General features: G+C 42.9%; 1 protein-coding gene across 1 annotated transcript; it reads right to left on the minus strand.

Moving 5' to 3' along the window:
- Nucleotides 1-17,955: 17,955 nt before the first annotated feature.
- LOC125380887 lies at nt 17,956-22,325 on the minus strand. Its single transcript, XM_048396646.1, has 3 exons — nt 21,576-22,325; nt 18,652-19,302; nt 17,956-18,000 (listed from the first exon to the last, which is right to left on the minus strand). The coding sequence occupies exons 1-3, from the start codon at nt 22,323-22,325 to the stop codon at nt 17,956-17,958; spliced, it is 1,446 nt and encodes a 481-aa protein (XP_048252603.1).
- Nucleotides 22,326-27,201: the final 4,876 nt, after the last annotated feature.

Raw genomic sequence — 27,201 nt, forward strand, 5'->3', positions numbered from 1 at the left:
ATAGATGTGAATCCATTTGATGATATATCTGTGAGGTTTAAGATGATTTTGACAGCCCGGGCCAAGTCGGACCGAACACTTCTGACATAGATTTTCTTAAGAAAATACAGTAAAAAAGCTTCACTTTGAGCACCTTGTTTTCTTTAAGTTCAGCGATCTGAGACACTATAAAGTGGTATTTAGGTAGATATTATACTAGTTTATAGATGTGAAGTAATTAGCCAGTAACACTTTGGCCCGTCTTGGCCCGGCCCGGCCCGACTTTTAGGCAATGCCGTACAATGGTTTGCTGTGGACCACTTTTTTATTTAATAATGTACAATACGACTAACTAAATACATTGACATACATACATCCATGATACAGAATCAAGCAAATAAAAATACGAATGCTTACGCTGGTTTATAACAATAATTGGGCATCTGCAATGAGAAAAATGCCAGATACCACCAACAGTATGATTTGGAACCAATTTTTTAGAATATTTGGCCATTCATTATAACATGATGATAGAAATGTTTGCCTCTCTCTTTTAAAAAATATACATCTGAATAAGTAGTGAAATTCATCAGCAATAGATGGAGAATTACATAATATACAGGTTCTATTTTCCTTTGGAATATTTTTCCATCGGCCAGTCTCATTAGGTAAATTATGATTACAGGTTCGAAATCGTAGTATTGGAATTGATATGCGTTTTGGCAAAAGAAGATATTTATCAAGAACCGGAGTGTTCTTTAAATGCTTATAACATAATCCTTTAGAAACAGAATTAACACCACTTCTCCATTTCTGAAAAAAAAATATATCTCTACGTATTTGCTCTACTTCTGACACCAGCCACTTTGTTGTGCAAATTGACGGATTGTTAAATACATAAGATAATCCAATACTATCTAGTATATCCCTAACACATCTAACCCAGTGATTTGTTGATGCAATAGTCTTGTTTCTATTAAGTGACAAATATTGATATAACAGCTGTGAAAGTTTATACACACCAGTTTGATATGTTAATTTGTGCCAGAAAGATATCATTCGTTTACAAATTATTATTCTTAATGGTAGCCTACCTAATTCGCCATATATCATATAAAGAGGAGTTGGATTTCTTAATCCTGTGATAAGTCTGAGGAATTTGAGGTGTATACTTTCTATAATTTCTACATTTTCAAAGCCTCAGATTTCTGAACCCTAAGTTAATATTGGTAATACCATCGTATCAAAGCTGATAATACACAGTCCAAAGGTAAATTTTAATTTCTTGATAATTTTATCAGACAAAACATAGCTTTCGATGCACTTTGACTAAGGGAATAGTACAATTCCTGAATACATATAAGTGTCGACAATATCTAGGGTTTTATCAGAATAGTGAAATTTAAGTTTCAAATTTTTCAATGGGCCACCACCGAAAATCACAACTTTTGTTTTATTTATATTTACATGTAATTTCCACTCTCCACAATATTCATTAAAAGAGTCTAAGGCTTTCTGTAAACCTTCTGGTTATTTATCAAATAATACAGCATCATCTGCATACTATAGAATTATGAATTGGATCCATACAATTAAGTCTTTATCTTCATCATAGTTGAGATTAACTCCTCCACACCCAGATGAAAGCAAAAAGGTTTCCACATCATTTATGAAAATTGAAAATAATAGAGGGGATAGGTTTTCTCCCTGTCTGACACCTATATTACAAGGAAAGTAACCAGACATTTTATCATCACACTGTATCAGCGATTTGATATTTTTATACATATTTTGAACTAACGTAAGAAATCTACCTTTGATGCCAATAGTCTTCATTTTCCTCCATAATCCGACCTGTTACACAGTGTCAAAAGCTTTAGTAAAGTCTATGAAAGCGCAGTATAATTTTTGTTTATTATATGTTAATATTTGCATAAGCATATAAATTACAAATATATTGTCAGCAGTTGTAAAAGATTTCCTGAATCCTGCTTGAGCAGGTGTTAGATTATTATTTTTATTTAAGAATTTAGTCAAACGGTTGTTTAAAATTCTGGTGAATAGTTTTCCCAAACAGCTCAGGATAGTGACAGGCCTATACGAGTTAGGATCCAGTGGGTCACCTTCTTTCTTGTAAATCGGTTTAATTATTCCCACTGACCAAGATTCTGGAAGTATACCCTTTTCAAATATCAGGTTAAATAGTTCAACTAACAAAGGGGTTAATAAATCAATACTATCCATAAAATAATCATTTTCTATATATTCAATACCGGATGCTTTATTTCTCTTTAGTTCTCTTACTGCTATCATAACTTTGTCAGATGTGACACCTCCATTTAAAGTTTCAGAGTCATATTGAGTATCCATAGTACATTGCTCCATTTCCGGGTCTTCTGAAGTTGTCTCATTCATCGATTTAAAAAAACTGGTAAAATACTTCAATTTCATCTAACATTTTCCAAAACTCTTTTGGAGAGTGTTAGTGTTTTTCTCTTAACATTTTACCTAAGATATCTTTATATTGTTTTATATGCTTATCCATACATCTTATAAGCCCTATATTCATATTTTAACAGGCGTTTATTATAATTAGAATTAAATCTTTTCAAGCGGCGTTTTGCTTTGTAAAAAACCTTTTCTAGCATTTATACATTCCTTTCCAAACCATGGTTTGTTCATCTTACATTTCTTACCGACACCCTGCCTCCGGGTCCGAAGGCAGCGCGTGCAGCGTCTACCAGCACGTGCCCGGCCTCTTCAGTTATGTCATTGATCAGATGTGGGTCAGCTTGGCCTTGTCTAGCCACATGTGCTTTCCGAGTGAGAATGTTTATCCTTTCAGCATTTAAATGTTGTAGAAACCTGTTAGTTCTGTCTGTATTATAACGTTTTGGTCTAGGATGAGTATTTTGTACTGTATTTACTCCACACTGGATACCTACCGTTTGTTCTTGGAGTACAGTGGTGGCTTAAGAAAAAGACACTGGGCAGTGCACATCTGAATTCAGGGGTGAGAAATCTAAAATGGCTAAGTCAGTGAACAGAAGTAAGCACATGGGGGAGGCTAAAACACAGTCAACAACACTTACATCATTACATGTTGTTTTACTACATTTTTATCCTGTCCCAGTCTACCATTACAGATGAATAAGTTAAGATTTTTACATATCTCTATTATTTTATTCCCTGAATTATTAACCCTTGCATAATCTTGATTAGCCCTGACCTGTGGTATATTAAGTTTATCTAATAATTTATCAGGCTCAAATTCATTACACATATCATTTATATCAATATCAAACTATCTGAGTACTTGCTTATTGAATATGGTATAATCACATAGCTGTTTAGTTCTTGCATTGAAGTCACCAATCAAGACAACATACTCACTCAAAGAGAGAAAAGGAAGTAAATTCTTTTCAATTTTATTGTATGTCTCACTTGTAAAGTAATTTGAATTTTCTGGAGGTAAATCTACTCTTCCCTAAAAACAAATCTTGTTTGGTGTCACATAGTGTCTTTGATATTTTTATCCACAGTACATATTCACATTCTTCTTCTTTTATAACTGATATGTATTTTTCCCAATCACATCTTATTGCTACCCCGAGGCCACCTGAGCGTCTTATTGCTCCGTTCCTATGCTGAAAGTACAGTTTATAACCTGGTAATTGTAAATCATCTAGTGAATCAGTTTTGGTTTCCTAAAATCCTATGATACCCTTGTTTTTAATGAAATTGGTAAATTCTTGATATTCTAACTGCTTTCTAAGGCCACATATATTTAATGAAAGTAGTCTTAGGTGGTTGTGGTTACTTGCATTATAAACATTATCATTATCATTTTCATCATCATCATCATCATCATCATCATCATAACCATCATTTTCAACAATTTCACTGTTATCATCTATACATTCATTAAAAACATCAACATTATCAGCATCGACAGTCATGCCCTCATTTTCTTGTACATTATCAGCATCGACAGTCATGCCCTCATTTTCTTGTACATTATCAACATCGACAGTCATGCCCTCATTTTCTTGTACATTATCAGCATCTACAGTCATGCCATCATTTTCTTGTACACTGGTGACAGTATGAACATTGTCACCAGTAGAGTGGATATCACTCATTTCACAGGCAAACTTATGCAGGGAGGGCATGGAGTGGGAGAACAACAGTCATAACAGTCATTAATGGGGCAACGGCGATCGGAGGGAGTAGAGGCGGCAGGCTTGTGAAGAGTAGATTGGGAAAGCAAAGACGTATATAAGTCTTTGGGGAAATTGAGCCATGGGGTTTTGGTCATTTGCACCTTTAGATTTTCGGCGGATCCTCCAAGGAAAACAAGATTTACAGGCGGGCGTACCAGCAATTGAGTTAGTAGGTTTGAATGAAAAGAGAGACATTGATACCTTAAAACTTAACAAGAATGACAAAATTGTATTCACACTTACCCAGTGGAAATGAACACAAAAAAATCACTAAAAGTCACAAAGTCACTGACACATGGTAATGAGAGTTCAGTTGAATTGTTTTGCCTTTGATGAAGTCCTTGTTTTCGCATGTAGGGGTCGTTGTTCATGCGTTGCTTGCATCTGTGGAGTGGAGTCCAAGGGTACAAGTTGTTCTTCAGTATCCTTTTCACCTAGCTACAAAGTGTCTGAATTGTGGTTTCCGTGGCACCATTGACAACATTTTAAGCATTTGTCTGACGGGAATGGCTGGGACCTTCCACCGGTGATACCCAACCACACCAACCACACAGACACAAACTACAACAACCTAGAAAAAATATTATACAACCACCAGAAACCTGTATTCAGCTTTGAACAAACTTGTTCTGCTGTTGGGCGTCCATCTATATCTCCTTTTAAGGCTCCTTTGATGATGTCTCGCAGTCCCTGGTCAGCGACATGACGGAGTTCTATTTCCCCTGCCATCTCGGCCAGACGGCGTCCATTGTAGTAGGCAACTAGTTTGTTGTGGTCAAATTCCTGACGCAATAAAGCAAAGGCGATAGCGCCAAGAGAGAAAATATCACTTTTCTCTGTCAGAGCCGCTTCAGGGGGTGTAAAACAAGTGTATCCTGTCCCATCGTCCCCGTGTTGTTGCCCACCTTCCCCGGCATGTGAAAAACAAGTGTTTCTGGTCCAATGCTCCCCGTCATGCTCTCCGTCGCGCTCTCCGTCACGTTTCCCGAATTGTCCCCCGTCATGTTGCCCATCTTCCCTGACATGTTCCTGCGTCAGGCGACGAGCTGCCGATCCAAATCCTCCTATTTTATAAACAAGTTTACCGCGTGACATCAGAACGTCCCCTCTCACTAGGATGTTTTCTGGCTGTATATTTCCGTGTATGATATCAATGTTATGAAGAAACCGTAAACCACTGGCAATGTCGATCATGACAGAACGACAGTCGACCTCGCCTAGAGGACTGTTCATGTTTAAACGTCTACTCACATACTGGTCCAGGTTGCCCAACTGGCAATATTCAAAGGTCAATATGAAGCCATCTGCAGTAAAACCTTCACCAATCATCTTTACAATGTTTTTCGATTCTGCGCATTTTAGTAGTATGTCCTTTTCGGTGGCTACACATCTTTGTGAACACACAAGTACTTTTTCAAGAACCGTTTCGCCACCCTTTTCAAGCTTTCTCACTGTTGAGAACCGACCTTGGACAAGATCTGTTTGCGTTCATATTATGTCTAGATGCCTTTGGATATCCATCCTCTGAACAGGCTCAAGGAAATGCGACGTAGTACATTCAGTTGTTAGATTCAGTGACGTGTAATTATATTTAGACTGAGCACGTGGCTGGACTTGGCTGTGAGTCAGCCTGTCATGTCGTGCTTTCATTTTCCTCTGTTGTGTATGAAAGGCCAGTAGGGCTTTTCCCGGAATGACACAAATTTGTTTAAAATGGACCACGACTTGTTTCATTAAGGAGCACCATGTAAATAGTATCTCGTTTATAGCCCAATGTCAAAGCCTGAAAAACAATTTTTTACTGCCTAACTCGAGGAAGTATTTCTGTGCAGTCAATGAAACTTGGTACATGTGATCACTTATGTAAAAGAGTTTTAGTACACAATTATTGTACCTCCAGTCTTTGGCTCGTAAGCTTATAATCATCGGCAATTTCCGGAAGTAATCGTAAATGTCATTTTTTTCCTATTTTACATAAAGCCTTTCTCTGCAATTTATAAGATTGGCAGAACTAATTAATTTCCATATTCAGTTTATTAATTAGTAGTATTTTCACTTTCTATATCTCGTAACGAAAATGTTCCACATTTTCCCATGGTGCATTTGTGTTATCATCTCATCTCGCGCCAAGCTCATGCTGATGTAGTGTCTTTTCCCAGCAAGCCATTTTCAACGTTTATACTTCATTTCCCAGAAAATAACGAGTAAGTACGCTCCCCATACTGGCATCCTATTACTGTGATGTTTGTGATTTGTTTGCATAGACAAGATAGTTAATTAGCCGACGCTATACCACTGGACCACAGGCGATATCACATGTGATCAGTGCTCGTTTAACGGGTCATTAGAATCCCCATTGACATGCATGCGTCATAATTAAACGATGAATTGCGCATGCGTGTGACGTCACCGTCCGCTCTCCCATTCATCTTTCCTTGAAACCGCACCCGCAATTGTTTATGTCAACATGACCGACCATTGGGATTAACCGGATTAACGCTTGAAAAGGTAAGAATTTATGGCTAACCCTTGCCCAAAGCCAGCTGACCCTAATGACCGAAAAGGGGTTTTGGATCGTAAAGACGTGTAAGTTTCCCTAAGACCGAAAACGGGTGTTGGATCGTAAAAACGTGTAAGTTTTCCTAAGACCGAAAAACGGGTGTTTGATCGTAAAGATGTGTAAGTTTCCCTAAGACCGAGAACGGGTGTTTGATTGTAAAGATGTGTAAGTTTCCCTAAGACCGAAAACGGGTGTTGGATCGTGAAGCGAAAGTCACCAGAGCGTGAGGCACGGTAACGGTATAACGAGACAGCGGTGGCACTAAAGCGCGGTAATTGAGCGGATGGTAGAGCTGCATTGTTGCCAGTAGTGCACTTTTTCAGATCAAATTAGCGCTGTGGGGGCTCGAACGTTAATGTGTTAATTAGCCGACGCTCTACCACTGGACCACAGGCGCTATCACAGATGATCAGTGCTCGTTTAATGGGTCATTAGAATCAGTTCGATCGTAAAGATGTGTAAGTTTCCCTAAGACCGAGAACAGGTGTTTGATCGTAAAGACGCGTAAGTTTCCCTAAGACCGAGAACGGGTGTTTGATCGGGGAACGAGACAGCGGTGGCACTATAGCGCGGTAATTGAGCGAATGGTAGAGCTCGGGCTGCGCCCGGTAAACTGCATTGTTGCCAAAACGGGTGTTGGATCGTAAAGATGTGTAAGTTTCCCTCAGACCGAGAACGGGTGTTTGATTGTAAAGATGTGTAAGTTTCCCTGAGACCGAAAATGGGTGTTGGATCGTGAAGCGAGAGTCACCAGAGCGTGAGGCACGGTAACGGTATAACGAGACAGCGGTGGCACTATAGCGCGGTAATTGAGCGGATGGTAGAGCTCGGGCTGCGCCCGGTAAACTGCATTGTTGCCCCCGTTTTCGGTCTTGGGGGTGAGTGCTGATCAGCAGCTATATTAATAATATTTCAACTTTTAATTACCAATCTAGTCACTGTCCATTTATTTATTATCAGTATTAAGTCGTATTCAACTATATCATTCTATTTCATCAACCTGTAATTTCATATAACATTCCTTAGGTGTCACCATGTAAGTATGAACTATTCAGAGTAGGATATGTTGGTTTATCATGTAATTGATATGTATTTTCATCCTGGTGAATGTAACATCCTGACGGGAGTAATATCTATGTCTGAATATTATTGTATGAAGTTTGTTATGAATTGAAATGCTTTTTCACCATAATAACTTATGTACACTGTTACCATATGGCCATGTTTATAAGAAATGTTATGTGTATTCGTTTTAGGTTACGCCATGGGTGGCTACGATTCTAGCTACTACGGCGAATAAACGAGATTGAAGAGAGATATTTTGCTTGGTCCTCTTTAACCCCCCACACTTAGGGTAGGGTCCAGATCGTGAAAGGCGTATAAGGCCAAGGTCACATTAAAGGCTAATTTTACAATATGTTACAAAATGCCCTTTTCTGCAGATATGCTTGTAGCTGTTATGTTATTAAAATACGTATGTGCAACAGGTGTTGACAATCGTATGATATCAGCAGTAGGTCATGGTGATACATGTAAAAAATGTCATTTTAATATGGTGTGAGGTTGTTGCCTTTCACCAAACCGAAGGTAATGAATGAATGAGTATTGTTTTACCTCGTTTAAGCAATTTTCAAACATGTGCATATTAAGAACATAGGAAAAGTATTATGTCAAGGATCATATAAAATATCAGTCATATATCACAGAAAAATAGAAAACTAACTATTTGGGTTCAAACCTATATCTTGTCATAGAGATGGCTTTCTTTCAAAAATGACTGACAGTCTTGCTTGACAAGTGTATAAGGATCTATGCTGAAACGTCGCTTTTTACAGTATTAAAGTTGTTATCCATAAATTGTGTCGTCTTTGTCATCTCTCAACTTCTAACGAATGCCTATCAATAAATATCAGACAAAGCCGATCCCACACGAACTGGGAATTGTCTAGTGTCAAGGAATCGGGAAATAAAAGCAGGCATGCGCCCACGGAATCCCAAGGTCATTGTATAAAAGTCATTCAATATACCATATTTCCAAGTGGTATAATAGGCCTTCTCTAAATAAAAGAATTTTTAAAAAACTGCAGGTTGTTTATTAATGAACAAATTACCCAAGTCGTACAAGATGATCAACTGTACAACTGTGACGCCGGAATCCACATTGGATATCTGTTATTCAAGATGCCAAACACGTCTATTGTTAATCATTCTTTCCAATGTTTTACAAACACAGCTAGTCAAGGCATTTGGACAGTAATTTGTTGGCTTCGTATGAACTTTACCTGGCTAAGGAATTGGAATGATGATTGTTTTGTGCCAGTGAGTGAGTGAGTTGGGTTTAACGCTGCTTTTAACAGTATTCCAGTTATATCACGGCGTGTCAGCTTAATGTGGGAGGAAAGACCGAAGTGATGCAGGTCTCTGACGTTTACCACTTCGGAGAAACCCACGAGCACGAGTATGGTGCTGACAAACCTAGGAACATAATCGGGGCGAACCGGGATTCGAACCCACACTCATAGTTTTCTGGCGTGTCCAAGGGATGCAACTCTGCACAGCGAATCGCGTATGCCTCGTTTATATCACCCGTGCCTCCTGCTTTGTTCAGGAATCTGGGAATGTTCCACATTCCCATATGTTAAGGATGCTAAGGAGCACTGACAACAGAGATGATTCAACAATTGGTAATGGTTCTCATCAGGACCAGTTGCAGTGTCATGGGATTTATCAAGAGCTGCAGAGAGTTCATCAAGAGAAGTGATTCATTATGATATTCCAACTTGCCAGGGAAGTGTCAGGAGTGTAATTAGGAGAAGAAGAACAAGATGCTATTGTTTTCACTACTTTACGAGTCTTGTATACTTGTCAGAATAGTATCATGAACCTTGAGATGATGCACACTGTGTCAAGATCACTTGCTCTTCATTTTCTGTATCATGTTCCACACTTTATTTAGAGGCGTTTGAGTACTTGTTTTAGAAACAAATGCACGCCAGGAAGAACGTTTTGTTCCTTTCATCGTCATATGAGCTTTTGCTCTTAATATTCTAAGGTTGTTGAGATGAGTCGGTTAATGATTAGTATTAAAACGTTTTCAGCCTTTTCCCATCGTTTTCTAGCTTGTCTGCAGTCATCATTGAATCGTGGCTTTCTAATACGTGGAACTGTGGAGGATTTAGGAATAGTGGTCATGGCGATATTATTGACATCCTGTGAAAAGGATTCAATACGATCATCAACATTCTGATACGATTCAGATACAAATTTGTCAGTACAGAACTTCTGAAATAGAGTCTAGTTAGCTTCATTGAAATTTCATCGAGAAACTGGAATCTCTTTTGTAGGTGTAACGATTTTAAGAAGTGTTGGAAAATGATAGCTCCAACAAAGATCATCATGTAGTGTCCATTCAAAATCATTCTAAAGTGAAGGATCTGCAATTGTAAGATCGAGGGCTGAATTTGTCCTTGTAGCTGGATGGAGGTAGGTATTTGAGTCATCATTACAAATACAGAATATTGTTGATAAGAAATTGTTCTATGATGCTGCCTTTGTTGTTCAATGGGGTGCTGCCCCAAAGGGGACTGTGTCCATGCAAATCGCCCATTATTAGGAAGGGTATGGGAAGTTGATCGACCAAATTCTGAAATGTCACGAGTTGTGTAGAAGAAGAAGGTTGGTTGATGTTGTTTAACGCAGCACTCAGCAATATTACAGCTATATGACGGCGGTCTGTAAATAATCGAGTCTGGACCAGACAATCCAGTGATTGACTTCATGAGCATCGATCCAAGTAATTGGGATCAATGACATGCATCAACCAAGTCAGCGAGCCTGACCACCTGATCCCGTTAGCCGCCTTTTACGACAAACCTAGTTGCTTTTTACGGCGAGCATGGGTTATTCAGAAAGAGTATAAATCCCGCGTCAATGAACTGTGTCTGAGCCCTTACTGGTCCCGGGAACGCCAAGAGGAGTTTTCCTCCTAAATATCACATTTGGCGCTCCGGGCCAACACCTTCTATTCAGAATGTACTTCATAGAAATTGAGTTTCCCCATAGATCAATAAATTATTTATCAGTTGACCTCAAATGGAGCTTCCTGAATTTCAAGCGAACATATTCAGTGCCGTAGCCAGCCGGGGGCAGGAGTTGCAGTTGCCCCCCTGGATTTTTTATAGAAAACACTTTTCCTTATGTGAACCTATTACTAATGTGACTAGGAGCATTATATAAAGAAGGAAAGATTTTATAACCTCTGGTTAATTGCTGTATTCAAAGGAACAAAGGCAGACGTAAAAGATACCATTATTATTAGGGACCGGTCATTTATTACATGGTTGGGTGAGTCAGAGGGTTTCGTTGCACTACCGTACTGAAAATAATAACCCTCCCTTAATGCTTGTCATGAACAGTTGTGAATGACCCTCCCCGTGTCCTTGTACATTTTGTAAACAACAAACAAAGTTGCAAAGTGCGGAATAGAAACCTAGCTGAAAACAACGAATTCTTGGCAGCTTCCAATTCGGAACATTCTGTCGTACCCTATCAATAATTATCGGTTAGTGTGTTTGTATTAGACCCAATTTATTGTCTTTATTAAGTGGAAACCTAAAACTCTGCTGAATTTAATTGTTAATTGCTCATTGATCTTGATCGGTCATTTACTGATTTCACAGTTTAGTTCTTTACCTACAGATTTCATTCAGTCTTATAGCTCTTGAGTCGGCACACATCTGTATATTTCGGGCCTAAATCACCACCAACCCGCGTTGTCAACAGGCTATATTAAGGAGGGGACTGGCCACAGTAACAACGTGTGAACATAGGCATAATGACAGAAAGCGCACGTAAAATCTCAAAATAGTCATGACAGTCATAGCAGGTGAGGTGAAATTGGGTTTAACGTCGCGTCCAAGATTATTGCACTTATATAGCGACGTGCATGTACGTGTTTGTGTGTGTGGCTGCTTGTGCTAGTCCGGACTGATGCCGATATAAAGGGGTAGCCCACTGAGATACCATGCCGCAGTTTAACATGAATACCCAACTCAGACACAGTATACTGACTCCGAGCCGACCAGTACTTGGTTTAGCCCCTTAATGCCGAGCGACAGACAGGGTAACAACAAGTACCATCTTTTAACGTCTTTTGGTATGACGCGGCCGTGGATCGAGCCCCGGACCTTCCGCTCTCCGGGCGGACGCTCAACCACTAGACCACGGAGGCGGTCGACAGTCATAGCAACTGATTCAGGACACCAACCATGGGCTTAGTTAACCGAAATACACAGAAGTAGGTGCGATAGTCACAACAATTGAATGAGTTAATACAGAACGTCGCGACAAAAACATTTCCATAATCACAAGGAATCTCTGCTAAAATCGGAGTCCATTGTTCTATTCCCCATATCGTAATCAAGCACGTGTTGTTAATCACTATAGCGATGCTACTGGACTAGCATCTAGTCTCTGAAGTGAACGTATCTCACAGAAAAACAACAGTTGTTAAATTATCTTAATAAAAATAAAATAAATATGAACCCAGAGACTCTCTTCATTTCGTAGATACCTAAAACTGCAGTAATCTAGACTTGCCAACGTTATAGACTTACATGGGCTGTATTGAATATATTTGTATTAGTAAGTAAAGGAGTTGGATTTAACGCCGCTTTTAGCAGTATTCCAGTTATATCGCGGCGTGTCAGCTTAATATGGGAGGAAAGCCCGAAGTGATGCACGCCTCAGACGTTTACCACTTCGGTGAAACCCACGAGCACGGGTATGGTGCTGACAAACCTAGAAACATAATTAGGGCGAAACGGGATTCGAACCCACAATCATAGGTTTCTGGTGTGCCCAAGGGACGCAACTCTGCAGAGCGAATCGCTCAGCCTTAGACGACTGGGCCACCCGTGCCCCCTTATTTGTATTAGGGTATGTATGACAGACTATGATTCTACCAGGTATTCTTGATAAGGTGAGCGTATCCTGTCCTATCGTTGGAAACCCATCACAAACACACGCAAGGGCAAATCAAACGTTCACATGTAAACCATAAAACTTCCCTATTAAGGCCTTCTATGTTGTAACCCTGATCTAACAACTTTTGGCCAAGAGTCTTACGACGCTGTTTAAAATCTACATAGAAAGGGCATGCTCGGACCACAAATGCTGTAGCTGCAGGAATATCGCTCCGGGTACGTGTTATCATGCTGTAGATGCTGGAATATCGCTCCGGGTACGTGTTATCATGCTGTAGATGCTGGAATATCGCTCCGGGTACGTGTTATCATGCTGTAGCTGCTGGAATATCGCTCCGGATACGTGTTATCATGCTGTAGCTACTGCAATATTGCTCCGGGTACGTGTTATCATGCTGTAGCTGCTGGAATATTCGTCCGGGTACGTGTTATCATGCTGTAGCTGCTGGAATATCGCTCCGGGTACGTGTTATCATGCTGTAGCCGTGGAATGTTGCTCCGGGTACGTGTTATCATGTTGTAGCTGCTGGAATATCGCTCCGGCTACGTGTTATCATGCTGTAGCCGTGGAATGTTGCTCCGGGTACGTGTTATCATGCTGTAGCTGCTAGAATATCGCTCCGGGTACGTGTTATCATGTTGTAGCTGCTGGAATATCGCTCCGGCTACGTGTTATCATGCTGTAGCTGCTGGAATATCGCTCCGGATACGTGTTATCATGCTGTAGCTGCTAGAATATCGCTCCGGGTACGTGTTATCATGCTGTAGCTGCTGGAATATTGCTCCGGGTACGTATTATCATGCTGTAGCTGCTGGAATATCGCTCCGGGTACGTGTTATCATGCTGTAGCTGCTGGAATGTTGCTCCGGGGACGTGTTATCATGCTGTAGCTGCTGGAATATCGCTCCGGATGCGTGTTATCATGCTGTAGCTGCTGGAATATCGCTCCGGATGCGTGTTATCATGCTGTAGCTGCTGCAATATCGCTCCGGATGCGTGTTATCATGCTGTAGCTGCTGGAATATTGCTCCGGGTACATATTATCATGCTGTAGCTGCTGGAATATGGCTCCGGGTACGTGTTATCATGCTGTAGCTGCTGGAATATTGCTCCGGGTACGTGTTATCATGCTGTAGCTGCTGGAATATCGCTCCGGGTACGTGTTATCATGCTGTAGCTGCTGGAATATTGCTCCGGGTACGTGTTATCATGCTGTAGCTGCTGGAATATCGCTCCGGATGCGTGTTATCATGCTGTAGCTGCTGGAATATCGCTCCGGGTACGTGTTATCATGCTGTAGCTGCTGGAATGTTGCTCCGGGTACGTGTTATCATGCTGTAGCTGCTGGAATATCGCTCCGGGTACGTGTTATCATGCTGTAGCTGCGGGAATGTTGCTCCGGGTGCGTGTAATCATGCTGTAGCTGCTCGAATATTGCTCCGGGTACGTATTATCATGCTGTAGCTGCTGGAATATGGCTCCGGGTACGTGTTATCATGCTGTAGCTGCTGGAATATTGCTCCGGGTACGTGTTATTATGCTGTAGCTGCTGGGAGATTGCTCCGGATGCGTGTTATCACGCTGTAGCTGCTCGAATATTGCTCCGGGTACGTGTTATTATGCTGTAGCTGCTGGGAGATTGCTCCGGATGCGTGTTATCATGCTGTAGCTGCTGCAATATTGCTCCGGGTACGTGTTATCATGCCGTAGCTGCTGGAATATCGCTCCGGGGACGTGTTATCATGCTGTAGCTGCTGGAATATTGCTCCGGATACGTCTTGATAACACAAGTCCGTCTGCGGGTCAACAATGTTTTATTGTGAGCTCTTCACCGGGTGCTCAACTCCCAGTTCCAAACTGCACAACTTGCGCTGGTTTACATGCATCGACCTTCAGCTGCTTCTGTTCAGCGAGATATCGCCCGGCGCACACTGCATGCGACACACTCTTATAGTACATGTGGTATACTGGAGTGGGTGAGTGAGTTGGGTTTAACGCCGCTTTCAACAGTATTCCAGTAATATCACGGCATGTCAGCTTTATGTGGGAGAAAGGCCCGAAGTGATGCAGGTCTCTGACGTTTACCACTTTGGTGAAATCCAAGAGCACGGGTATGGTGCTGACAAACCTAGAAACATAATCGGAGCGAACAGGGATTCGAACCCACCAATCATAGGTTTCTGGCGTGCCCAAGGGACGCAACTCTGCACAGCGAATCGTGGCGCCTTGGACGACTGGGCCACCCGTGCCCCCGGTATACTAGATATTGCACTTGATATACGGTATACTGCATGTAATATACGTTTCGGTCGTGACAAAGGACATGCCCTCACGTCCTCAATAAGGATTGTGAATGATGTACAGTGGACAATCGATATGAGTGCTTACAAAAATGAATTGTTTGCAAACATTGTCTAATTGCTGAGCAATAGTTATTATAGATAGACATGGATTTTGAATTGAATTTGCTGTGGACCACTTTTTTTTCTTTAATAATGTACAATACGACTAACTAAATACAATAAATACATACATCCATGATATAGAATCAAGCAAATAAACATACGAATGCTTATGCTGGTTGATAAGAATTGGGCATCAGCAATGAAAACATTGCTTGATACGAGGGCTGGTCAAAAAGCTCTAAGCCTGACTAACTCTCATCTATGGGCCATGACAACAATCAATGTAGTACATTGTTTGAGTAGTTCATTGCCCGTGTATTTGATCTGTTGAGGCCGTTTGCATATTTGTGATGGCCAGTTGAACATAATTAAAGTTTAGTGCGTCAACATTTTCCTCAGTCTGATGCTATTCAAGTGTTGATGGCAGTATCGTGAAATGTACAGAAGCGGGGTGGGGTGGGGTGGGGTGGGGTGGGGTGGGGTGGTGTGGTGTGGTGTGGGGTGGGGTGGGGTGGGGTGGTGTGGGGTGGGGTGGTGTGGTGTCGGGTGGGGTGGGGTGGGGTGGTGTGGTGTGGGGTTGGGTGGGGTGGGGTGGGGTGCGGTGGGAGAACAATGGTCATTACAGTTATGAATGGGACAAGGCGATCGGAGGGAGTAGAGATGGCAGGCTGGACGGGAGTAGATGGGATAATTTGGGAGGGGCTGGGGAGGGGGAGTCTTATTTGCACGTTTGGGTTTTCGGCGGATCCTCAAAGGAAAAGAAGACTTACTGGTGGGTGCACCATCATCGGAGCATGTAGGTTTAAACGAGGAGAGAGACATTGTAACTTACAGACTTAACAAGAATGACAAAGTTGTATTCACACTTACCCAAAGGAAAACTGTAAACACAAAACACTAAAAGTCACCAAGTCACTGACACATGGCATTGAGTTCAGTTGGAATGTTTTACCTTTGATGAAGTCCTTGGTTTTCTTTTAGTTTCTGCGCAGACAGGGCTTCGCATGTAGGGGTCGTTGTTCATGCGTTGCTTGCAGCTGTGGAAAGTGGAGTCCAAGGGTACTAGTTGTTCTTCACATCAGTTCGCCGTAAACCACACATCACAGTTATAATATGTGACAGAATCCTTTTCACCAAGCTACAAAGTGTCTGATTTGTGGTTTACGTGGCACAATTCACAGACAGTGTGGTCAACTGATCTCCTATTCACAACGTGGTGGCTGCCTTCGTCAAGCTGACTTGTGCTGTAGACTCAGGATGGACGGATATCGTCCACAGCTGGCTCCCTACATACCATATACACAGTGTCACTTCATATTGGAGTGTCCCAGTGATGCCTCATCCATAGAAATAGATTGGCACAGTGATCCAGTGAAGTTTGAGAAATATATCCCTCTATCAAGTCGTAATTCTTCTGATGAAAATGTTACACCAGATGCGCAGTACGAGCAGACTTCCAACAAGGATATTCCTATATATTTATGACAAAACTCGTTCAAAGTAATCTCCTGCATGAAAATTATTTGCGCAACTATAGATACTGTAGGAGACAATGTAGACTACTTCAGAATTCAAGTCATTTCCTCGGTGATCTGTTTGAATAAATGCAGACAGGCCCCCTTTTCACTGGCGACGCAGGAACACACCATTACCAACACCAATACCAATCGCACAGATTGCAAGGTAGCCATAAGCCAGTTTCATCAAAACAGAATCCGAGTAAACTGTTTTCAGCATTTCACAAACTTGTTCTGCTGTTGGGCGTTTGGACATGTCTCACCGTAAGGCTGCCTTGATCACGTCTCCCAGTCCCTGGTCAGCGACATGACGGAGTTCTATTTCCCCTCTTACCTCGGCCAGACGGCGTCCAGTGTAGTAGGCAACTAGTTTGTTGTGGTCAAATTCCTGACGCAGTAAAGCAAAGGCGATAGCTCCAAGAGAGAAAATATCGCTTTTCTCTGTCAGAGCCGCTTCAGGGGGTGAAAAACAAGTGTCTCCTGTCCCTTCTTCCCCGGCATGTTCCCGCGTCAGGCGACGAGCAGCAGACCCAAATCCTCCTATCTTATAAAGCGTTCCAAAGTCCCATGTCACAAGGATGTTTTCCGGCTGTATATTTCCGTGTATGATACCAATTTTACGAAGAAACTCCAATCCACTGCCAATGTCGGTTACGACAGAACGACAGTCGGCCTCGTCTAGAGGACTCTTCATGGTTAAACGTTTACTCACATACTGGTCCAGGCTGCCTTCCTCGCAATATTCAAAGGTCAGTGTGAAGCAATCTTCAGTAAAACCTTCCCCAATCATCTTGACAATGTTCTTGGCCCCTTCAGATTCTGCACATTGTCGGAGTATGTCCTTTTCGGCGGCTGCTTGACGTTGTGAGCAGACAAGTACTTTCTCAACAACCATCTTGTTACCTTTCTTTTCCTTGCGCACTCTTGAGAACCGACCAGGAACAAGTTCTGTTCCCGCCATTATTCGTATTCGTGGAATACAACTCCTCTAGATCTGAACAGTCTCAAGGAAATGCGACGTAGAAGTTAGATTCGGTGACGTGAAGTTATATTTAGACTGAACACCTGACCGAGAGTCAGTAGGTCAGGTCGTGATTCAGATAACCCTTATTGTTACCCAAGGCAATCAGGACGACCATCCTTCGTCACTACTCGCCTCTTTCCGTAGCTTGTCCCGGAATGAACTACGACATGTGGTATTCAGCAGCACCATGTAAACAGTTTATCAAGGCCATTGATAGAAAAATACTGATTACCTCGTAATTTGATGAGGATTTACTGTACAGTCAATTACTTAGCGTGGGATCCAAATCGAGAAGGGCCAGAATCACCTGTGTATAAGGTCATGTCACAGTAAAGGTCAATATTACAGAATGTTTGCAATGCAGGATTGTTATTTGAATACTTAACACTTATGAGCGACGAGTGTTGACAATCTTATGATACGAGGAGTTGGTCATGGTCTTGGCCTTTGATGGAGTCCTTGGCTTTATTTTTGGTCCTTTGCTTATTTTGGTTTTCGCACGGACACGGGACTTGCATATAGGGGTCGTTGTTCATCCGTTGCTTGTGGCTGTGGAAGGTGGAGTCCAAGGGCACTTGTTGTTGGTCTTCACATCGATTTGCCGTAAACCACACATCACAGTTATAATATGTGACAGAATCCTTTTCACAAAGCTACAAAGTGGCCGAATTGTGGTTTCCGTGGCACCATTGATAGACAGTGTGGTCAACTGATCTCCCATTCACAATGTTGGTGGTTGGTTGGATTGTGGACTCCACAGCTGGCTCTCTACATATCCACAGTTTCACTTCATATTGATCCATAGAAATATATTGGGATAATGATCTCTTTAATTCTTTTTTAAATTATATCCCATTGTTTCAGTGTTATTTCTGAAATATATGCAGACACCAGCTACAACGCCGCCAAAAATCAGAATATTCCACCACGTGTAACCTGTATTCAGCATTGAACAAACTTGTTCTGCTGTTGGGCGTCCAAATATATCTCCTTTTAAGGCTTCATTGATGATGTCTCGCAGTCTCTGGTCAGTGATGTGACGGAGGTCTATTTGCCCTGCCATCTTGGCCAGATGACGTCCACCATAGTAGGCAACTAGTTTGTCGTTGACAAATTGCGGACTCCATAAAGCATAGGTGACAGCTCCAAGGGAGAAAATATCACTTTTCTTGTCCAGAGCCCCTTCAGGGGGCAAAAAACAAGAGTCTTCAGTCGCATCTAACCCACCATGTTCCTCAACTCTCCTGTTATTTCTCCTGGCCTTGCGACGAGCTGCCGATCCAAATCCTCCTATTTTATAAACAGGTTTACTGTATGACGTCACAAGGATGTTTTCTGGCAGTAGGTTGGCGTGTATGATATCAATGTTGTGAAGAAACTGCAAACCACTGGCAATGTCAGTCATTAAAGAACGACAGTCGGCTGCATTCGGAGGTTTCTTCATGAATAAACGTTTACTCACATATTGGTTCAGGTTGCCTTCCTCGCAATATTCCAAGATCATTGTGACGCCTTTTGCAGGAAAAGCGTCATAAATCTTGACAATGTTTTTGGCCCCTTCAGATTCTGCGCATTGTCGGAGTATATTCTTTTCGGCGTCTGCAATCGGCTGTGGACACGAAAATGCTTTCACAAGCACAATTTTGTTACCTATGTTAAAGTTCCTCAATGTTGAGAACCGACCTTGAACCAGCTCTGTTTCCTTCATTTTTCGTATGCCTGGAATATGACTCCTCTGAATAATCTCAAGGAAATGCGACGAAGTACAGTTAGATTCAATGGCGCGTAGTTATATTTAGACTGAACACCTGACTGTGAGTCAGCCAGTCAGGTCGTGGTTCAGATAACCCCTGTTGTTACCTAAGCCCGTCAGGACTAACATCGTTCGTCACTACTCGCCTCTCTCCGTAGCTTGTCCCGGAATAACACGAGTTGGCCACGAATGAATCACTTGATATATTTAGTAACACAATGTTAATATTATCTCCATTATAGCCCAAGGCCATAGCCTAAAGAGCTCACACAAAAAAATCGATATTACAGTACGTTTTCACCTTATCACTAAAATGCCATTTGGTGCAGATATGTACTCAGCGGGTCATGTGGTCAGGCTCGCTGATTTGGTTAATTCATGTCATCGTGTCCCAATTGCGTGGATCGATGCTCATGACATCAATCACTGCGTGCGTGCGTGCGTCTGCTGCTTGTACTAGTCCGGACTGATGCCGATTTATAGTGCTAGCCCATTGAGATACCATGCCACAGTTTAATATGAATACCCAACTCAGACACAGTATACTGACTCCGAGCCGACCAGTCCTTGTTTTAGCCCCTTAATGCCGAGCACCAGACAGGGTAACAACAAGTACCATCTTTTAACGTCTTTCGGTATCACGCAGCCGGGGATTGAAACCCGAACCTTCCGCTCTCCGGGCGGACGCTGTACCACTAGACAACGGAGGCGGTTAAACCAAGTTGAAAACAACGAATTCTTGGCAGCTTCCAATTCGGAACATTCTGTCGTACCCTATCAGTAATTATCGGTTAGTATGTTTTTATTAGACCCATTATATTGTCTTTTGTTAAGTGGAAACCTAAAACTCTGTTGAATGTAATTGTTAATTGCTCATTGATCTTGATCGGTCATTTACTGATTTCACAGTTTAGTTCTTTACCTACAGATTTCATTCAGTCTTATAGCTCGGCCTTGAGTCGGCACACATCTGTATATTTCGGGCCTGAATCACCACCAACCCGCGTTTTCAACAGGCTATATTAAGGAGGGGACTGGCCACAGTAACAACGTGTGAACATAGGCATAATGACAGAAAGCGCACGTAAAATCTCAAAATAGTCATGACAGTCATAGCAGGTGAGGTGAAATTGGGTTTAACGTCGCGTCCAAGATTATTGCACTTATATAGCGACGTGCATGTACGTGTGTTTGTGTGTGTGGCTGCTTGTACTAGTCCGGACTGATGCCGATATATAGGGCTAGCCCACTGAGATACCATACCAGTTTAACATGAATACCCCACTCAGACACAGTATACTGACTCCGAGCCGACCAGTACTTGTTTTAGCCCCTTAATGCCGAGCGACAGACAGGGTAACAACAAGTACCATCTTTTAACGTCTTTTGGTATGACGCGGCCGGGGATCGAGCCCCGGACCTTCCGCTCTCCGGGCGGACGCTCTACCACTAGACCACGGAGGCGGTCGACAGTCATAGCAACTGATTCAGGACACCAACCATGGGCTAAGTTAACCGAAATACACAGAAGTAGGTGCGATAGTCACAACAATTGAATGAGTTAATACAGAACGTCACGACAAAAAACATTTCCATAATCACAAGGAATCTCTGCTAAAATCGGAGTCCATTGTTCTATTCCGACTATATCGTAATCCAGCACGTGTTGTTAATCACTATAGCGATGCTACTAGACTAACATCTAGTTTCTGAAATGAACGTATCCCACAGAAAACAATAGTTGTTAAATTATCTTAATAAAAATGAACTTCATTTAAACCACACATCACAGTTATAATATGTGACAGAATCCTTTTCACAAAGCTACAAAGTGGCCGAATTGTGGTTTCCGTGGCACCATTGATAGACAGTGTGGTCAACTGATCTCCCATTCACAATGTTGGTGGTTGGTTGGATTGTGGACTCCACAGCTGGCTCTCTACATATCCACAGTTTCACTTCATATTGATCCATAGAAATATATTGGGATAATGATCTCTTTAATTCTTTTTTAAATTATATCCCATTGTTTCAGTGTTATTTCTGAAATATATGCAGACACCAGCTACAACGCCGCCAAAAATCAGAATATTCCACCACGTGTAACCTGTATTCAGCATTGAACAAACTTGTTCTGCTGTTGGGCGTCCAAATATATCTCCTTTTAAGGCTTCATTGATGATGTCTCGCAGTCTCTGGTCAGTGATGTGACGGAGGTCTATTTGCCCTGCCATCTTGGCCAGATGACGTCCACCATAGTAGGCAACTAGTTTGTCGTTGACAAATTGCGGACTCCATAAAGCATAGGTGACAGCTCCAAGGGAGAAAATATCACTTTTCTTGTCCAGAGCCCCTTCAGGGGGCAAAAAACAAGAGTCTTCAGTCGCATCTAACCCACCATGTTCCTCAACTCTCCTGTTATTTCTCCTGGCCTTGCGACGAGCTGCCGATCCAAATCCTCCTATTTTATAAACAGGTTTACTGTATGACGTCACAAGGATGTTTTCTGGCAGTAGGTTGGCGTGTATGATATCAATGTTGTGAAGAAACTGCAAACCACTGGCAATGTCGGTCATTAAAGAACGACAGTCGGCTGCATTCGGAGGTTTCTTCATGAATAAACGTTTACTCACATATTGGTTCAGGTTGCCTTCCTCGCAATATTCCAAGATCATTGTGACGCCTTTTGCAGGAAAAGCGTCATAAATCTTGACAATGTTTTTGGCCCCTTCAGATTCTGCGCATTGTCGGAGTATATTCTTTTCGGCGTCTGCAATCGGCTGTGGACACGAAAATGCTTTCACAAGCACAATTTTGTTACCTATGTTAAAGTTCCTCAATGTTGAGAACCGACCTTGAACCAGCTCTGTTTCCTTCATTTTTCGTATGCCTGGAATATGACTCCTCTGAATAATCTCAAGGAAATGCGACGAAGTACAGTTAGATTCAATGGCGCGTAGTTATATTTAGACTGAACACCTGACTGTGAGTCAGCCAGTCAGGTCGTGGTTCAGATAACCCCTGTTGTTACCTAAGCCCGTCAGGACTAACATCGTTCGTCACTACTCGCCTCTCTCCGTAGCTTGTCCCGGAATAACACGAGTTGGCCACGAATGAATCACTTGATATATTTAGTAACACAATGTTAATATTATCTCCATTATAGCCCAAGGCCATAGCCTAAAGAGCTCACACAAAAAAATCGATATTACAGTACGTTTTCACCTTATCACTAAAATGCCATTTGGTGCAGATATGTACTCAGCGGGTCATGTGGTCAGGCTCGCTGATTTGGTTAATTCATGTCATCGTGTCCCAATTGCGTGGATCGATGCTCATGACATCAATCACTGCGTGCGTGCGTGCGTCTGCTGCTTGTACTAGTCCGGACTGATGCCGATTTATAGTGCTAGCCCATTGAGATACCATGCCACAGTTTAATATGAATACCCAACTCAGACACAGTATACTGACTCCGAGCCGACCAGTCCTTGTTTTAGCCCCTTAATGCCGAGCACCAGACAGGGTAACAACAAGTACCATCTTTTAACGTCTTTCGGTATCACGCAGCCGGGGATTGAAACCCGAACCTTCCGCTCTCCGGGCGGACGCTGTACCACTAGACAACGGAGGCGGTTAAACCAAGTTGAAAACAACGAATTCTTGGCAGCTTCCAATTCGGAACATTCTGTCGTACCCTATCAGTAATTATCGGTTAGTATGTTTTTATTAGACCCATTATATTGTCTTTTGTTAAGTGGAAACCTAAAACTCTGTTGAATGTAATTGTTAATTGCTCATTGATCTTGATCGGTCATTTACTGATTTCACAGTTTAGTTCTTTACCTACAGATTTCATTCAGTCTTATAGCTCGGCCTTGAGTCGGCACACATCTGTATATTTCGGGCCTGAATCACCACCAACCCGCGTTTTCAACAGGCTATATTAAGGAGGGGACTGGCCACAGTAACAACGTGTGAACATAGGCATAATGACAGAAAGCGCACGTAAAATCTCAAAATAGTCATGACAGTCATAGCAGGTGAGGTGAAATTGGGTTTAACGTCGCGTCCAAGATTATTGCACTTATATAGCGACGTGCATGTACGTGTGTTTGTGTGTGTGGCTGCTTGTACTAGTCCGGACTGATGCCGATATATAGGGCTAGCCCACTGAGATACCATACCAGTTTAACATGAATACCCCACTCAGACACAGTATACTGACTCCGAGCCGACCAGTACTTGTTTTAGCCCCTTAATGCCGAGCGACAGACAGGGTAACAACAAGTACCATCTTTTAACGTCTTTTGGTATGACGCGGCCGGGGATCGAGCCCCGGACCTTCCGCTCTCCGGGCGGACGCTCTACCACTAGACCACGGAGGCGGTCGACAGTCATAGCAACTGATTCAGGACACCAACCATGGGCTAAGTTAACCGAAATACACAGAAGTAGGTGCGATAGTCACAACAATTGAATGAGTTAATACAGAACGTCACGACAAAAAACATTTCCATAATCACAAGGAATCTCTGCTAAAATCGGAGTCCATTGTTCTATTCCGACTATATCGTAATCCAGCACGTGTTGTTAATCACTATAGCGATGCTACTAGACTAACATCTAGTTTCTGAAATGAACGTATCCCACAGAAAACAATAGTTGTTAAATTATCTTAATAAAAATGAACTTCATTTAAAGACGTCATTTCTAGATACCTGATACTGCAGTAATCTAGACTTGCCAAACATTATAGACTTACATGGGCTGTATTGAATATATTTGTATCAGTGAGTTGGATTTAACGAGGCTTTTAATAGTATTCCAGTTATATCACGGCGTGTCAGCTTAATGAGGGAGTAAAGCCAGAAACAAACCCACAATCATAGGTTTCTGGTGTGCCCAAGGGACGCAACTCTGCACAGCGAATCGCGGTGCCTTAGACGACTGGGCCACCCGTGTCCCCTTATTTGTATCAGGGTATGTATGACAGTATATGATGCTACCAGGAAAACTCGATAAGGTGGGGCGGTCGGGTAGCCCAGTGATTAAAGCTTTCGCTCGTCACTCACTCACTCACTCACTCACTCACTCACTCGATAAGGCGAGCGTATCCTGTCCTATCGGTGGCAACCCGTCACAAACACACGCAAGGGCAAATCAAACGTTCACATGTAAACCATAAAACTTCCCTATTAAGGCCTTCTATGTTGTAACCCTGATCAAACAACTTTTGGCCAAGAGTCTTACGACGCTGTTTAAAATCTACATAGAAAGGGCATGCTCGGACCACAAATGCAGTACCTGCTGGAATATCGCTCCGGGTACGTGTTATCATGCTGTAGCTGCTGGAATATGGCTCCGGGTACGTGTTATCATGCTGTAGCTGCTGGAATATCGCTCCGGGTACGTGTTATTATGCTGTGGCTGCTGCAATATTGCTCCGGGTACGTGTTATCATGCTGTAGCTGCTGGAATATTGCTCCGGGTACGTGTTATCATGCTGTAGCTGCTGGAATATGGCTCCGGGTACGTGTTATCATGCTGTAGCTGCTGGAATATCGCTCCGGAAACGTCTTATCATGCTGTAGCTGCTGGAATATCACTCCGGAAACGTGTTATCATGCTGTAGCTGCTGGAATATCGCTCCGGGTACGTGTTATCATGCTGTAGCTGCTGGAATATCGCTCCGGGTACGTGTTATCATGCTGTAGCTGCTGGAATGTTGCTCCGGGTACGTGTTATCATGCTGTAGCTGCTGGAATATCGCTCCGGGTACGTGTTATCATGCTGTAGCTGCTGGAATATCGCTCCGGAAACGTGTTGTCATGCTGTAGCTGCTGGAATATCGCTCCGGAAACGTGTTATCATGCTGTAGCTGCTGGAATATCGCTCCGGCTACGTGTGATCATGCTGTAGCTGCTGGAATGTTGCTCCGGGTACGTGTTATCATGCTGTAGCTGCTGGAATATCGCTCCGGGTACGTGTTATCATGCTGTAGCTGCTGGAATATTGCTCCGGGTACGTGTTATCATGCTGTAGCTGCTGGAATATCGCCCCGGGTACGTGTTATCATGCTGTAGCTGCTGCAATATTGCTCCGGGTACGTGTTATCATGCTGTAGCTGCTGGAATATCGCCCCGGGTACGTGTTATCATGCTGTAGCTGCTGGAATGTTGCTCCGGGTACGTGTTATCATGCTGTAGCTGCTTGAATGTCGCTCCGGGTACGTGTTATCATGCTGTAGCTGCTGGAATATCGCTCCGGAAACGTGTTATCATCCTGTAGCTGCTGCAATATCGCTTCGGAAACGTGTTATCATGCTGTAGCTGCTGGAATATCGCTCCGGGTACGTGTTATCATGCTGTAGCTGCTGGAATATCGCTCCGGGTACGTGTTATCATGCTGTAGCTGCTGGAATGTTGCTCCGGGTACGTGTTATCATGCTGTAGCTGCTGGAATATCGCTCCGGGTACGTGTTATCATGCTGTAGCTGCTGGAATATCGCTCCGGGTACGTGTTATCATGCTGTAGCTGCTGGAATATCGCTCCGGGTACGTGTTATTATGCTGTGGCTGCTGCAATATTGCTCCGGGTACGTGTTATCATGCTGTAACTGCTGGAATATTGCTCCGGGTACGTATTATCATGCTGTAGCTGCTGGAATATGGCTCCGGGTACGTGTTATCATGCTGTAGCTGCTGGAATATCGCTTCGGAAACGAGTTATCATGCTGTAGCTGCTGGAATATCGCTCCGGAAACGTGTTATCATGCTGTAGCTGCTGGAATATCGCTCCGGGTACGTGTTATCATGCTGTAGCTGCTGGAATATCGCTCCGGGTACGTGTTATCATGCTGTAGCTGCTGGAATGTTGCTCCGGGTACGTGTTTTCATGCTGTAGCTGCTGGAATATCGCTCCGGGTACGTGTTATCATGCTGTAGCTGCTGGAATATCGCTCCGGAAACGTGTTGTCATGCTGTAGCTGCTGGAATATCGCTCCGGAAACGTGTTATCATGCTGTAGCTGCTGGAATGTTGCTCCGGGTACGTGTTATCATGCTGTAGCTGCTGGAATATCGCTCCGGGTACGTGTTATCATGCTGTAGCTGCTGCAATATTGCTCCGGGTACGTGTTATCATGTTGTAGCTGCTGGAATATCGCCCCGGGTACGTGTTATCATGCTGTAGCTGCTGCAATATTGCTCCGGGTACGTGTTATCATGCTGTAGCTGCTAGAATATCGCCCCGGGTACGTGTTATCATGCTGTAGCTGCTGGAATGTTGCTCCGGGTACGTGTTATCATGCTGTAGCTGCTGGAATATCGCTCCGGGTACGTGTTATCATGCTGTAGCTGCTGCAATATCGCTCCGGGTACGTGTTATCATGCTGTAGCTGCTGGAATATCGCTTCGGAAACGTGTTATCATGCTTTAGCTGCTGGAATATCGCTCCGGAAACGTGTTATCATGCTGTAGCTGCTGGAATATCGCTCCGGGTACGTGTTATCATGCTGTAGCTGCTGGAATATCGCTCCGGGTACGTGTTATCATGTTGTAGCTGCTGGGAGATTGCTCCGGGTACGTGTTATCATGCTGTAGCTGCTGGAATATCGCCCCGGGTACGTGTTATCATGCTGTAGCTGCTGCAATATTGCTCCGGGTACGTGTTATCATGCTGTAGCTGCTGGAATATCGCCCCGGGTACGTGTTATCATGTTGTAGCTGCTGGGAGATTGCTCCGGGTACGTGTT

Source organism: Haliotis rufescens, unplaced genomic scaffold (assembly GCF_023055435.1).
Source record: "Haliotis rufescens isolate VD_foot unplaced genomic scaffold, xgHalRufe1.0.p SCAF_16, whole genome shotgun sequence".
Taxonomy (NCBI): Eukaryota; Metazoa; Mollusca; class Gastropoda; order Lepetellida; family Haliotidae; genus Haliotis; species Haliotis rufescens.

What these genes read in the sequence shown, in the direction of transcription:
- LOC125380887 (XM_048396646.1), bottom strand. Translation starts at nt 22,325, where the DNA reads ATGAAGGAAACAGAGCTGGTTCAAGGTCGGTTCTCAACATTGAGGAAC. An exon ending in GACGCCCAACAGCAGAACAA is followed by an intron (nt 19,303 to 21,575) that starts GTTTGTTCAATG and finishes TCGTGTCCACAG; the next exon opens with CCGATTGCAGACGCCGAAAA. An exon ending in GACGCCCAACAGCAGAACAA is followed by an intron (nt 18,001 to 18,651) that starts GTTTGTTCAATG and finishes CCTTATACACAG; the next exon opens with GTGATTCTGGCCCTTCTCGA.